General features: G+C 35.5%; 3 protein-coding genes across 3 annotated transcripts; 1 reads left to right on the top strand and 2 right to left on the bottom strand.

The window, feature by feature from the left end:
- Window positions 1-1,689: 1,689 nt before the first annotated feature.
- On the bottom strand, window positions 1,690-3,761 carry LOC105967374 (subtilisin-like protease). Its single transcript, XM_012991973.2, is given in 1 exon segment — window positions 1,690-3,761. A coding segment is annotated over 1 exon segment (2,043 nt). The 5' UTR covers window positions 3,733-3,761.
- Window positions 3,762-6,735: 2,974 nt separating this feature from the next.
- LOC105967375 (hypothetical protein) lies at window positions 6,736-7,557 on the bottom strand. The gene is made up of 2 exons (XM_012991974.2): window positions 6,981-7,557; window positions 6,736-6,883 (listed from the first exon to the last, which is right to left on the bottom strand). Exons 1-2 carry the CDS (start codon window positions 7,554-7,556, stop codon window positions 6,809-6,811), a joined length of 651 nt encoding a protein of 216 aa, XP_012847428.1. The 5' UTR covers window position 7,557; the 3' UTR covers window positions 6,736-6,808.
- Window positions 7,558-10,154: 2,597 nt separating this feature from the next.
- On the top strand, window positions 10,155-13,972 carry LOC105967854 (uncharacterized). Its single transcript, XM_088818018.1, has 5 exons — window positions 10,155-10,237; window positions 10,836-12,174; window positions 12,270-13,217; window positions 13,302-13,400; window positions 13,517-13,972. Exons 2-5 carry the CDS (start codon window positions 11,908-11,910, stop codon window positions 13,970-13,972), a joined length of 1,770 nt encoding a protein of 589 aa, XP_088674144.1. The 5' UTR covers window positions 10,155-10,237; window positions 10,836-11,907.
- Window positions 13,973-15,520: the final 1,548 nt, after the last annotated feature.

Below are 15,520 nucleotides of genomic sequence, written 5' to 3'. Positions count from 1 at the left end.
TATTTAAAAATAAATTAAAAATAAATACTCATATATAAGAAATATGTCTAGAAATAAGAAAAAAATAGTTGCGAATGACAGTGATTAAATATAAATATTGAGGTTAAATAAATTCTTAAATTTTATTTACTATCGTTATTTATGCATTTTATTAGTATAAGTGGTATCATGATTTAACCATAGTCAATTATGTAAAAAATATAAAAAAATAAAAAATAAATATAATAAGTAAATAAATGATAATGTATATTACTTATTTTTAGTAATATGATTTTAATGTCAAGGACCTGTTAGTATACTAGAAAATGTGTTAAAAATTGTATTTTTTTTGTTATCGTAATTATTTTTATTCATTAAATTTCAACCATGTTTTTTCTTTAAAGTTACATTTCAAGATTTTTTCAATCATCATAATATCATATGTATATAAATAAGTAATCATATAATAATGACTATACATTTTTAAATTGAGGGCTTCACATTTAATATATTTTTAATCTATAGATGTAATAATTAGTTTTATTGTATACTCCCTCCGTCCTATATTAGTGTTGTTTTGGGTGGTTGCGCGTATTAAAAACTCAATAAATATGCATATATTATATCAAAAATAACATAGTAAATACTAAAATATCGTTGTCAATAATTATTTTTCAATTAACTAATTAAGAGTAATTAAGAGTTATAAGGGACAAATTTGATAAAATTGCAATTAATGCTTTATTGGAACTCTAAAATGACAAATAATATGGGAAAAAAAACACCACAAAAAGATAATAATATGTGACATATGGAGTACTTAATAATTAGTCTTATGGTGTATTTAAGTAAAATTTATAAATATTATATTGTAACTCAAACATTAATATTAATGAAAGAATTTATGAAAATAAAGTAAAAATTTAAGTTGCAGACGTGGATGATCAAAAATATTTTTAATTTTGAGGTCAAATAAAGATCGAAAGTAAATATAAGGATGTACACGCATAATTAGACCGAAGGAAGGATGCATAATATTTTAAATTAGAGGTAGTATAACTGTAATTACACCAAATACCAGTGCCCTGATATAGTAAATTTACACTTTCTTTAAGGAAATTGTTGGTAAATTTGACCAGAGTGATCATAACATACGAGTAACACGAAAAAAAAACTTAATTGTTTCAACCAATAATTATGCAGAGAAATTGAAGATAACGAAAATGATCAACTATCACAACAAAATAAGATAAATTTTAGTGTGAGCATTTTCCATATGCATGAATTAATATATAACAATTTATTTTAGTTGTTTTCTTGTGGTTTTATAATCTTATTGATTTCAATTTTAGAATAATTTATATCATCATACTCTTTGATACATGAAGTAGAACATGAAGTTTTATACTTATTTAATTTTATTTAAAAATATATTTTTTTGTAAAGTACGGTATGTAACTTTTATTAATTAATCATAAGTAATAAATTACGTAAAATCATACGTAATCACGTGCAACGCTCGTGGTACTTGCTAGTAATTATGATAAGTATGATACAAGTGCCAATTTCTTAATAGTTAGTTTGTTATGTTGGCAGCTGAGTTAATATTAATTCAGTAAAGCTTTTCTAACCCATGATTATATGACCAACTATATTTCCAACATTACAATGCTAGTCGATCATCATGTATTCCGGCAGTGATATCATAATTCACAGAGCCAATTTCATGGAAACCGGGATTCTAACGGTATGCTTCGTCGAAATCCAGGAAATGGATCCTTGCACATAAGAACCATTCGTAGTAAACTCTTGTCTGTTGAAGTAAACCTTGTATGTCAGCTTCTGCTTCAACTTGGTGAAGCTAAGTACCGTTGGCTCGACAGTTACGTTCACCCCTGGAACGCTTTCTATGTTCGCATAGTAAGTCGATTTCGCCTCCCCCACGTTCGTCACTGTCCGTGAATACACGTAGCCGGTATATACAAGAACAACAGAAAACGAGGGATAATTCAGCTGTGCTTCCGGAACACCGGTATATTACGATCCACTGCAGTTGATCTTCCGGTTCACAATAGCCGCTACTTGTTGCTCCGTGTAGAGAAAACACAAGTACGAAACGTAATTATCGGCCGTGATATCGTACACGAGCCCTGGATCCAACGCCATAGAAGGGCTCACATGTCCCGCCCCAGTGGCAAAGATGTCGGCGGACAAATGCCGTTCGTCGAGGATTGGATTGTTCCCGAGGTTTATCTGAGTGCCGGAGGTCATTATGGCGGACTTGATCATCGCAGGGGACCAATCAGGATGCGCGCTCTTGATCAATGCTGCAACCCCACTGAGATGCGGGCACGACATTGAGGTGCCCGAAATCACGTCGAAAGTCGCCTTCTGGTGAGTGTAGTTGTCGATTGATACAGGCCAAGCTGCGAGTATGGCAGCACCAGGGCCGATAATATCGGGTTTCAAAATACCCGGACTTGCCAAATTGGGACCTCTGGAAGAGAACGACGCAACTAGTGGAGCCGTCTTATCTCCTATTACCGTCCCACCGAACAAGATCGATGCGATAGGGGTCGTCGAGGAGTTTATGTAGTCTTTGATAATTTGGCCCGCGTAGTAACTAACAAGTGTGGCAGGAAGTACATGCGGTAGAGGTACCGTGAAGTAGGCGCGGGCCTCTTCATTCATCAGGATCATGGCGGCACCACCGGCATCTTTCACGGTTTGCCCTTTTTCGACTGGGGCTATTCCTCCACCAATCTCACATAAGACTACTTTGCCCTTCATGTCCATGTCGTCCAACGATCCGGGCCCGCACCACGCAACGACAGTTTCATTGCCGCCATACGCTAGAGGCCGCAATTCGGGATAACCTTTCGGCTGGTAGAGTGATTCACCGTCGTAAGCCTCTCCATTACCCAGCAACGCGGTTGCTTTTATCTTCCTGTCGATAGTGCTAGCACCGACTGTGAGAATCCATGGCGCCTCGTTGGACAATGAGGAACTGTATGGGCCGCCATTTCCAGCCGAGCAACTGACGAAAATGCCCCTCTGCATGGCGCTAAATGCGCCTATGGCAATGCTGTCTTTGTAGAAAGGAGTCGAACCCCCTCCTAGAGAAAGGGAAAGTACGTCAACACCATCATCGATAGCGGCATCCATTCCCGCCAATATGTCGCTTTCCAAGACGCTAGTTTTCGAACCGATTTTGTAAATAGCAAGGTGGGCGAGAGGGGCGATGCCTGACGCCGTTCCATTGGCTTGGCCGAACACGTTCGCGTCGGAAACAAAATTCCCGGCGGCCGTGCTAGCGGTGTGGGTCCCGTGCCCAAAGTCATCGATGGCAGGGCCCGGGAGCTCACTGGCGAAGTTTCTCGCGCCGATGAGCTTGTTGTTGCATGTTAGTGTTCCGTTCAGTTCGCATTCACCTTTCCATTTAGCAGGGGGAGGTGGTATTCCTTCGTCGTTGAACGAGGGGTGGGCCGGTGTGATACCGCTATCTATCACTCCGATAATCACACCCTCGCCGTAGTTTGAGCCGGGCCATGATCCGACGAACTGATGGAGGCCCAAGAAATTGGGACTATGGGTTGTGTGGAGATCGTACTTCTTCTGCGGCCGAGCGTACAAAAATCCTCGTTTCTTCTCCATATCCTTCACTTCGTCTGGCGATAGTTTCGCTGCGAATCCCGTGAGCACATGTCGATACGTGTGAACTATGCGAGACAATGCTGTGGGTTCGAATGGCATGAATGAATTGTACCATGGTCGGAGATTTTGTGATGATAAATTGTGTCCCGAAAATCCGACGTCGGCCGGCGATCTGACGTGGACAATATAAGTTTGATAGCTGCTATTCGCAGACACTGAATGGAAAGTGAAGATGCAAATGGCTGCAACAAGGAACATGGATGCCATTTTTCGATAAAATATTCGACTACAAAATTAATCAGCATTGTCTATTTTATAACATGCAAACGTCGATTTTGTCGAAGGCCGGCTTTTTGGAGGTTCTGTTTGAAGGATCTGTAGCCTGCTGAGGAAGGACAACATTGAACATAGTTTGCGTCAGGGTGATAATTTGTATTACAATCAAACATAATTAACCAAACAATGTTGATTAAAAATTAAATGGCAGTCTAAATCATATAAACAGATGGCATTAATGTTTTGAATAAAAAAATGGCAGTCTTAATCATGCAAGCTAGAATATATAGTTAGATTGATTAGAGTTAGCTGATTCTAGCTTTGTCATCTGCCACGTCTGCCCTTCATCTCCTGGTCTGGCTGCGTTGTCACCTGCCACGTCAGCATATGTTGACTTTTGACCGTTGACTTTTTCGACCATGTCATTCTTACTCGTTTTTTCGCGTATAATTTAAAAATTTTGTATGTTTGTGCATATTATGAATATTAGGGCTCTTTTGGTTCAATTGATTAGCCCTGATTGACAATATAATCCATACGGTACCGGCATTTGGTTCATGTGTCACGTAACCCGGGATTGATCCTCGGCCCGCATTTGTGTCCCTTATTTGCGTGATAAGTCATCCGACCAGAGAGGGTGGGTTCATGTAATCCGACGTCAAACTGATTGTGGGAGGAGTAAAATTTACTTGGACACCCTCACAATGAGTCCATTATTTCACTTGAACCCGATATAAAAGCTCTTATTCTCTCCCAAATCGTTCTCACCAGCCTTAACCCTGCAACTCGTACATCACGACCTTCTTCCCCCTTCTCATCTATCTCTATGTTATGTACAAATTATTGCTCCTTAATCTAACTATTTCTCAATTTCAACATTATTGAAGTGGAGAATCGGGAATTATGAAGGCAATTGTTTGCAGTTTCGGCGTTTTCCGATGATATCTGGACGTTTTCCGGTGAATTTATCGTCGGATCTTGCAGTTTCAACTTTATACGCTTCAACTCTTTGAGGCTAGTAGTAACTTAGAGTAAACTGCAAAAAGTACTCATGTGTAATCTCTAAATAGCAAAAAACCCCATGTGATAAATAAACTAGCAAAAACCCTCCTATAAATTTAGTCTAAGGCAAAATCCCCCGGTTGACTTACGTGTGGCTCACTCGCGGGTTGCGGGACTTGTAGTTGGTTTTTGGACGTGAAATGACGAAATTGAGCCTAAAAATGTATTTATATGTATATATATATTTTCCTTTTAATTTGATTGTTTAGAAATTAAAATATTGTTAAAAAAATAGTAAATAATTAAATTGAAAAATTATTAAAAATTTGTTAATCAAATTAAGTATAGATTTTTTTAATTAATACATAATAATGCAATTTAAGTTTTCTTTTGATGTAGAGATAATTTAAAATATATACAAACATTATGTGACAATAAAAATAGAAATAAATTAAAGACCCCATTATACCTTTATAATTAAGATATAATAAAAATAAAATAATTAAAATATTTAAAAAATATAAGACTTTATTAATTGCATAATTCCGGGGTATTTGTGTCTTTTTATATGAAGTCAACACTCAAATGAGAAATGAGTTGAGTGTGCTATTTAAATAATTTTACAGGGGAGTTTTTGCTAGTTTATTTATCATAGGGCAGTTTTCGCTATTTACAGATTACACAGGGGTACTTTTTACAGTTTACTCTAGTAACTTATACCCTTGGTTCATATGAGTTCTTACTTTCTTCCTGTAACCCTAGATTTTTGGATTTCCCATTGAAGAAGAGGAACCCTGCAAACACGAGTCCCCCTTTTTCAATCAATTTTAGTAAAAATAAAAACCCTTTACACCCCATTTCATGAATTCCAGTGGAAAACGACTAATTTCCTTTTGAGCTGCGCGATTTCAGGCATTAATTTCATGTTTGGTGTGAATGTTTACATAAGTAATTAATATAGTTTATTTAATTAATTAATATAGTTTATTTATTTCGGAAATACAGTTCCTTAAAGATTTAAACACTATTTTAAGCATGTAGCTGATTTCAGCAGCATGTGTTATAATATATGTGTGACATTCGAATACAATTGTGGGATAATTATGTACTGTCATCACAAGTCATACAGTATGTCTTGGCTAATAATTGAGATAACTGCAAGTTTATGAGCTATTTTAAGTGACCACAATCCCAAAAACATAGTAGAATTTAGAATCATATTATACATATTGGTTAGGAATTTAATCATATTAATTACTACAATTTTTTTTGTTACAGTAAAAAGCCGTAATAAAAGGTATTTTTTATTACGGTACAACTTTTGAGTCGTACTAAATGCTAAAATTTACCATATTAAATAAATATTTGTTACGGTATTTTTGTCACGCCTGTATATACTACGGAGCAAAATTGTAGCAAATGCATAGCAAAGTCATAATAAAAAGCAATTTTTCTACTAGTGAAATCTTGCTAACTCTATCAAGTCTCGATCTTCTTCAATCAACTATTCGTGGAAATGAGTAGTTTGAATTTAAATTATTAAATTTTACCTGGTTGCAATATTTTTGTAATATTTTTATTATGTAGACGTGTATATATATTTTATTATTTTTAATAGTCGGTTAAATATCGTACTATACGATGAACGACACGATATACACGAAAACGATACACCGATATTTTCCGATTGGATAAGCACCATACAAAAGTTGAATTAAATTTGACCTAAAAGTGGCTTCAGATTTATAATAGAAGCAAATCAGAAACTAGCATATATATATATATATATATATATATATATTAAACATCCCTAAAACAAAAGAAAATAAATTAGCACAAGTACTAATCCAAAACAGGAACTCCGAGACATGATAATAAACCGTCTAATTTCTTAAATTCAACGAGGCCCCTTCAAGAACACGGTGGTAAGAACCCTGTCAGTCTCAAGAGAAGCCTTCAACAACTTCACCGCCTATATATGCCAAGTCATTACAACAATTATTAATTATGTCACCTCATTATCAAATCCAAGACAAAGGAAAATTACATATATATACATAAATACATACCTGAGGCATTCCAAGATGGACAACTTTTTCTTGCAAAGCACCAACTTCCTTAACATTAAAATTGTTGAGAAGAGTCAGGGTGGAGATAGTAGACATGGGCTTGACCACCAAGTCATCCATCACCATATAACTCACCACCCCTCTAACAAACCCAACACCTTCTTCACAGTACCGTTTCTTCCCACGTGGGTAAACATAATGCATGGCCATGTTTACAAACCGTCGACAACTCGGACAAACAGCGGTCGGGTTATTACAGGTGTAGAAAGAATCTTCGAGAGCAAGCAGAGGAACGTAGGAGCACGAAGTTGGAGGGATGATAACAGCTGGTTTCAGATAGGTGTTCTTGTTCCTGTTTGGCTGTATGTATGAATCGTTCAGATTTTCTATGCTGTCGTAGAGGTTCGCCAAACAGCCCACCATTTGTTGCTTTCCGACAAGACTTATGAGCTTGGCCACAGGCAAAGAGAGTACGTAGAACAGGAAGTCAACGCAGTCTTTGCTTGCCTCCGCATACAGTACCCTTCCGGCTTCCTTGTCAATCAGGAGTTTCATGCTTACTGAGGATTTCGCCATGTTTTTTTTTTCTTTTAATTCTGGAAAATGCCTGATTGATTTTATAGGGGCTGCCTCTGGTTGGTTTCACACAGATCGATGTGTAGTGATTATTAGGGTTTTGCTTGTTCAAGTATCCAACATGCACGTGCACCTGCACCTGGTTCTTCCACATCCAGTTACGTTTACGAGGAAAAGCTTTGAGATTTCATCCATTATACTTTAACTTTCTCGATATTAGATATTAACTTTGGATCAATTTTCTCGTCTCTTTGGTCTGTAATTTTGATGTCTTCGATCGTAGTATTACTGTCTCATTAATAATATTATTGTTTGGAATAGTAAAATTAGTAATATTGTTGTCCAAAAAAGTAATATTCATAATATTACTGTCCGAGACAATAATAATTTTGTTTAGGTATTCAATATTACTATTGCAAACAATAACTTTTTTTAACACAGTAATTCAGAGAGAAAATAAATTATAAAAAAAAAGTCAACCTCGAAGATCGGTTCATCTGTCGGAAAAAAAAATTCTAAAAAAAAGGTCAACGCGGGAGACCAGCGGTCTTCGACGGTGGCTGGTCAAAATTGAAAAAAGAGTCAAAATCGATTAACTGGTGAAATTAGGCTAAATTGGTTAGGGTTTCAATGAATTGATGATAATATTTGTATATATATGATTTTTTTATTTGGAGATAAGTTTGAACGAGTTGGAATTATTTGATATATAAAAAGGTTAAATATCATTTTTTAATTAAATGGCCTCGCTAATTTTTGCTATTTAGCTATGAGTAAACCTAACATTATGTTTCATAAATAAAGAATAATTAAGAATATGCGGCTTTTACAGAAATGAAATGCGAATCTCGATCGAGATACGCAAATCAAATACAAATTGAGGCAGATAGGTTGGATATGCGCCTTTTACAGTAGTGAAATGACTGAACACTGAACTCTCAGAGCAATGAGTGAAAACCTAAACACTTATTGCAATATGGGCCAAAATTGTTTTTATTGTTCACCCAAACATCCTGCACCCTACGTGTTATTTCTCAGTGTTGTTTTCTTTCTTTCTTTCTTTTTTGCCGAACGACAAAAAGGCCATCACATGGGACGTAAATTTATTTGGGTTCATAAAAAAAACAGTGTCTCAATTAAACTCATCTCTATGTCTTTAGTCTAAAATACACTCCATAATATAATTCTTATCAATTCCACCCATTATGCTCTAATTTCCTTAATATTACATATTGACTCCGGATTTAAACAAATAAAGCACATTAACCCCCAAATTTTTTTTTCAGAAAATAATTTTTTTTCTGAAATATTTTTTTTTTTCCGGTCAGATTCCGACGTTGACTTTTTTTTTTTTTTTTTTTTAAACTTTTTTTTTTTCCTGAATTTTTTTTCCGGCCGGTCAACCACCGTTGACTGCCGGTCTCCGGCGTTGACTTTTTTTTTTTTTTTTGAACTTTTTTTAAAAATTATTTTTTTTCTTGGAAAAAAAATATTTTAATTAATATTACTGTCTTGACTACTAAATTACTGTCTCAGACAGTAATATTACAGTTTCGGACAGTAATATTATGAATATTATTTTCCCGAACAGTAATATTGTTAATATTATTGTCTAAGACAGTTAAATAAATACCGGAGACAGTAATTTAGCAGCCAAAACATAATATTAATTAAAAAAAAAATTTTTAAGAAAAAACATAATTATATAAAAAAAAAAAAAAGTCAACGCCGGAGACCCGGCGGTCAACGCCAGTTGACCGGTCGGAAAAGAATTTATGGGGAAAAAAAATTTCAAAAAAAAACAAAAAAAAAAGTCAACGCCAGTCAACGGCGGCGGCCGGCGGTCTCCGGTGGTGGCGGGTCAAAATTGAAATTATGGTTAAAATTGGTTTATTGATGAAATTGGCTAAATTGGGGTGTAAATCATGAAATTGGAGTTGAATTAGGTTTCAATGAATTGAGGGTAATTTTGGAATATATAAAAGGATTTTTCTTATTTGCAAATAAGTTTGAATAAACTGGTTTATTTGAAAAACAAAAAAGTTGGATGTCCCTCTTTTAAATAAGTGCCATTGGCATGAGCCTATTTGCTATTTGCCCTTCTTTTTTATGTTTATTATTTATGGATGTTACTATTTGCAGCGGGTCTTTTACTGAAATTGTCTTATTTGCGGCGAAACCTTTTTTATTTAATTTTTTTTTTTGAAAATTCTCTCTCCTATTCCCAAACTCTATCACTGAGAAAAAAAAAAAAGGGCAAATTACCAAAACCCCCCTGAGGTAAGTCTGAATAACGAAAATCCCCCCCATGTTCCCGTAATTACGAAAATCCCCCTTGACTAACAGTTGACCGAGTTTTTTTAACCGAAAACGTGAAATGTCTATTATATCCTTCTGTTAAATATGTGAAAAATAAAAGAAAAAAGCTGAAAATGTGTATAGTCTATTGTACCCTCTGTTAAATCGTGCTAACATTGTTAAAACACGTTTCTTTTTGTTCCTAACAATAACAACGTTTTCAATATCTGATCTTTTCACTTTTATTTTTCACATTCATCTTTTTCATCTGTCACGACTCCCCGTCTTCACTTGGAGATTAGAGAAGATTAGGGTTGAACCAAAGAAATTGTTATCATCACCTATCATTGCTCGAATTGCGAAGTTTACGTCCAGAATCAAAGGTTTGTATGGATATTTTGTTCAAGTTTTTTAGGGTTTTAAATTTCGGTAAAAAATTAGGGTTTTTTATTTTTGGTTTCAAATTTCTTCTTTTTCTTGTTTCTACTTTCTGATCTTTGGGTTCTTTGTTTTCTATTTTTTCGAGTTTCAAAAGGTACTATATTTTGTTCAAGTTTTTTAGGGTTTTAAATTTCAGTAAAAAATTAGGGTTTTTGATTTTTGGTTTCAAATTTCTTCTTTTTCTTGTTTCTACTTTCTGACCTTTGGATTCGTGAAGGGAAAATTAGGGTATTCTGATTAGTTTGGTGAAGGGGAATTAAGGAAATTAGAGAAATTAGGGTATTTTGCTTCTCGTGAGGGGAATAATAAATTACAGAAGGTAGGGAAATTAGGGTATTCTGATTGGAATTTCTAATTTTTTTATTTTTTGGTCTTATTTTTTTATTTTTGGTTTATAATTTCTGATTCCAAAGAATTAATTTATGATTTTGGGGATTATTGCAAATGGTGTCTAGTTTCTTTTTTTGGATTTTCTAAAAGTTTGGATTTATGTTTGTATTTGAATCTGATATGTTTTTTGTGTTTGTATTTGAACTGCAGATGGTAGATTTGTGCTTTGTTATTCTACACTACAGATCAAGTGAAGTTAAATTTGATAATATTGATCCTGACAAGTATAGTTATGAGGACTTATGTGTAGCCATTAGGAGATCATTTCCTAGTATTAATGGGGGTATTGAAGGGTTAAAGATGACATATATTAATGAGGATATTGAAGGGTTTCAAGGGTTGAGCATGGACTGTAACTTCGATGTAAAAACAATGTTTGCCTTATGTGTGGATAATTGCTTCCATGTGTTAGTTGAGGATAAAGATCAGAGAGTTGAAGAAGACTCTGATTCTGATTTCCAAGCCAACATTGATGAAGATGACAACAGAAGTGAAGTGCCAAGTGATGAAGCTACTGATGATGATGATGCACTGAGTGGATATGAGTCAGATAATCATTGCGAGCATACAAATTGGTCTGATGAGGAGCTGGATAATGATCCATTACAAGGAGGCATGGATTTTGGGGATACAATATTCACTCATGAACCTGGGGAAAAGATCAAGTTAAAGAAAGGTCAGGTGTTTACTGATGTGTATCAATTTAGACAAGTTTTGAAAGATTACATCATTCAAGAAGGCTTTCACTGTGTGAGAGATAAGAATGAAAAGCAGAGGGTTAGAGTACATTGTGGGGGTGAAAACTGTGCTTGGAGACTTCATGCCTCCACTTTACCTGATAATGTAACATATATGATTAAGGTTTGTCCATGTGAGCACACATGTACCAGAGGGGCTGTTGATAATGAGGTCAGTGCCAAGTGGTTAGCCTCAAAGCTGATGGATCTCTTAAGATCAGACCCTGATGCAAACCTGAAGGCAATGAGGCATGAGGTGACAAAATATGGGGTCAAACCACAATACATGCAGTTTTACAGGGCTAAAAGCATTGCACTTGATCAGATACAAGGAAGCCATGCAAAATTGTTTGAAAAACTACCATATTATGGTGCTATGGTTCTTGCTACCAACCCAGGCAGTGTAGTTACACTACAATGTGATGTTGAAGATGAAAATGGGTTAGGAGTACCACAAAAGCCACCTACATTCAAGAGGTTTTTTCATGGGACTTGCTGCACTGAGAGATGGATTTTTAAGTGGGTGTAATCCATTTATTGGCTTTGATGGATGTCATCTTAAAGGGCCATATGGTGGTGTGTTGTTTTCAGCAATAGCACTGGATGGCAACAATGACCTATATCCAATAGCATTTGCTATTGTTGAGACAGAGAATAGGGACAGTTGGAGTTTCTTCTTTCATAATCTCACAATCATGCTGGGAGGATTTTCTGATGGAAAGCCATGGACATTTATGACTGATAGGCAGAAGGTAAAGTCATTTGAGGACTTTCATAATATCTTTGTTATAATTATGTTTTTTGATCAAAATAATTTCATAATGCATTTTTTTTTTCTTTATGTCAGGGACTGGTGGAGACAATTTCAGAGATGGCCCCCAATGTAATGAACAGAAGGTGTGCTAGGCACATTTGTGCCAATTTCAGAACTCATTTTGCTGGAGGTGCACTAAAGAAATGGTTTTGGTCAGCTGCCAGGTCATATACTCCCTCTGGTTTTAACTTTGCAATGTATAAAATGAAAGAGTTGAATGTTAATGCATATAAGTGGTTGCTAGCTATTCCATCTGAGCAGTGGTCAAGGTATGCCTTTGATAAAAGGCTTAAAAATGACCATGTTACTAATAACATTTCAGAGTCTTTTAATAATTGGATTGAAGAATTTAGACCTATGCCTTTCTTGAGTTTGTTAGATGGTCTTAGGTGTAAACTAATGAAAAGGCTTACAAATAGGGCTGCAAAAGGGCAGAAGTCCACACATGAATTAATGCCAACTGTAGTTGAGAGGTTAAATATTGCAGTTGAAGAGTGTAGGAAGTGTGAGATTGTAGTTGCTGGAAATGATCAGTTTGAAATTAAAGACAAAAGAAATCATTTTGTTGTGAATTTATCAAACAAGAGATGTGACTATGAAGAGTGGGATTTGTCTGGACTGCCTTGTAAACATGCCATAGTTGCAATCAAACACAACAGGCAGAGGCTTGAGGATTATACAGATAAGTGTTTTTCCAGGGAAATTTACATGACAGTTTATAGTCATTTTATCAATCCTGTTAACCACCCTGATTTCTGGCCAGAACACCTAGATGCCACTCCAAAGGATCTGCAACCTCCTACTTATAGGAGGTTGCCTGGGAGACCTAAAAAAAATAGAAGAAAAGAGGCTGGAGAAGGCCAACCACAGAAAAGATCAACTGTGGTTAGATGCAAGAGATGCAAAGGTTGGGGGCATAACATTAGAACTTGCAAAGGACCAACTCAGTCTAGGAGAGGTGCCACAACCACAGCTAATGGGGTATGTTGTACAGTTTATTATTTTTACTTCATGTGTTCTTACAATTTGTTTATATGTTTCTAAGCAAATACATATATATTGTAGGAAAATACACAATTTCAAGCCTCTAGCAATCCAGAAAGACAAGGTGAAGCATCCGTGTTGACTAGAAGAAAAAGAGCAAATGCTAGTTCCAAGTCCCAGGTATTCTGTTTTTTTTTAACTTTCTTATTATGTATTTTGGTTTTCTTATTATGTATTTGGTGTGTTCTGTATTCTGTTTAATTTTTTAATATTTACCTTTTTTTACTTTATTACAGAGTTCTGCTCAAGCCTCTGCTCATGCATTTGATGATGATGCCCAAATGACTGCTCAAGCCTATGCTCATGCATTTAATGATGATGTCCCAGTGACTGCTCAATCCTATGCTCAAGCACCTAAGAAGAGAAAAAAGACAAGTGCAGCAGCACCATCTTCAAGTGCAAAAGCACCATCTTCAAGTGCAGCAACACCATCTTCAAGTGGAGCAGCTAAGGTGGTCTCAAAAGGCAATGTTGCAGCACCATCTTCAAGTGCAAAAGCACCATCTTCAAGTGCAGCAGCACCATCTTCAAGTGCAGCAGCTAAGGTGGTCTCAAAAGGCAATGTTGCAGCACCATCTTCAAGTGCAAAAACACCATCTTCAAGTGCAGCAGCTGATAATATTGACAACATTCTGGCAGCAAAATGGTATCCCACTGACTTTGACAAATTTATGGCTTTCATCAAGAGGTAGAACATCATAGACTGTTTTTTTTTTTGATGTTTTGTAGTCTGTTTTTGGGATGTTTCATAGAACATCATGGACTGTTTCTTGTGTTTTTTTGTAGCCTGTTTTTGGTGGTCTTTTTTACAGGCTATTTTTTGGGCTGATTTGATATGTAATTATTCACTAAACATGTTTTTTGTAGCCTGTTTTTTGTGGTCTTTTTTACAGGCTATTTTTTGGGCTGATTTGATATGTAATTATTCACTAAACATATGGTGCTTATGGGCTGATTTGAAATACTAGTTTATGTTTGATATATCATAAATGTACAATATTTTATTGCAGAAATAGTAGTACAGTTATTTTACATATCATGTATAATGCTAGGATTGCTAGGTTTAGCACTACCAAACTACGAACTAATCCATCTTCAATCTTGCCATTCTTCTTCGATTGAACTTGATTTGTCGATGCACTTGTCACCTCACTGTCATCATGCTTTCGAGTAGCTATTGTATCACCATGTGAGCAACTATAACCAACTTCAAATGGCTCACACCAATGTGAGAAGCCGTGTTCGGGGCAACAATAAAAGAGCCTTCCCGGATTTTTTCTCGTCTCCGATATCATAATTGTTGTTTTCTTTCCACAACTCTTGCATTTCTCCTTTTTATATTTTAACCCACTGATTTGAGAGGGTGTGCTAGAAGAATCCATGGAAGCAATAGAGAGAAGTGGAGAGAGAGGTGAAAGAGAAGAGAAAATTCCACCTTATTTATAGGGATGCAAAAAACGGTCATATTCAACAAATTACTCAAAACTTACAATTAACCCCCTCATATATTAACAGGTATAATGCAACGGTTATATTTCAGTAAGTACAAACTATGTAACAATATGACCCCTCATAAAATAAAATGCTTACAATTACCCCCCTAAGGGTAATTTCGTCTGTAAATAGAACTATCAGAATGTTCCACGTGTACAAGGGCAAAATTGGTAGTATCCGAGGAATATTCGGGAGAATCAAAAAGATTCTATCAAGTTTAACACCGTTAGAGCGATTTGTAAGATGTCTGCATACCTCAGAGGGATTTTCGTAATTACGGGAACATGGGGGGATTTTCGTTATTCAGACTTACCTCAGGGGGGTTTTGGTAATTTGCCCAAAAAAAAAAAATTAATACCCATATTTCCGTCCCCTAAAGGACGGGAACTTCAAAGTTTTTTTCATGCCCTACGTGCTGCACAGCACAATCTACCTTTTTTTTTTTTTTTTTTTCTTTTTTACCTTGTAAAAGTAATATGGATTGGCCAAAAAAAAATGTTGTGTTTGGTATCGAATTTGTCGAATGACCTTTAGATTCTAAAAGTTTTTGACTTTTTATAGTTAAAAGAGTTTCAATTTTTTAGAAAGTTAGAAAATTGACAAATAAGACTACTGCTGCGAATAATTCAATTTCAATAAAAGTCTCGCTACAATTAGCATTTCAAAATTTGTTTGTAATTACTTTGTTGCTGGCTGACTGCATGCAAACACTTTATTTTTAAATTATTATAGCCACTGTTACTATT

This window comes from Erythranthe guttata, chromosome 5 (assembly GCF_056151865.1).
Source record: "Erythranthe guttata isolate IM_541 chromosome 5, IM_541, whole genome shotgun sequence".
NCBI classification, from domain to species: Eukaryota; Viridiplantae; Streptophyta; class Magnoliopsida; order Lamiales; family Phrymaceae; genus Erythranthe; species Erythranthe guttata.
This window is presented reverse-complemented; position numbering and strand designations above follow the sequence as displayed.

Excerpts from the sequence above, each read along its gene's own strand:
- LOC105967375 (XM_012991974.2), bottom strand. The coding sequence starts at position 7,556 with ATGGCGAAATCCTCAGTAAGCATGAAACTCCTGATTGACAAGGAAGCC. Across the intron at positions 6,884-6,980 it reads TCCATCTTGGAATGCCTCAG|GCGGTGAAGTTGTTGAAGGC; the intron begins GTATGTATTTAT and ends TGGCATATATAG.
- LOC105967854 (XM_088818018.1), top strand. The coding sequence starts at position 11,908 with ATGGGACTTGCTGCACTGAGAGATGGATTTTTAAGTGGGTGTAATCCA. Across the intron at positions 13,218-13,301 it reads CCACAACCACAGCTAATGGG|GAAAATACACAATTTCAAGC; the intron begins GTATGTTGTACA and ends TATATATTGTAG. Across the intron at positions 13,401-13,516 it reads ATGCTAGTTCCAAGTCCCAG|AGTTCTGCTCAAGCCTCTGC; the intron begins GTATTCTGTTTT and ends ACTTTATTACAG.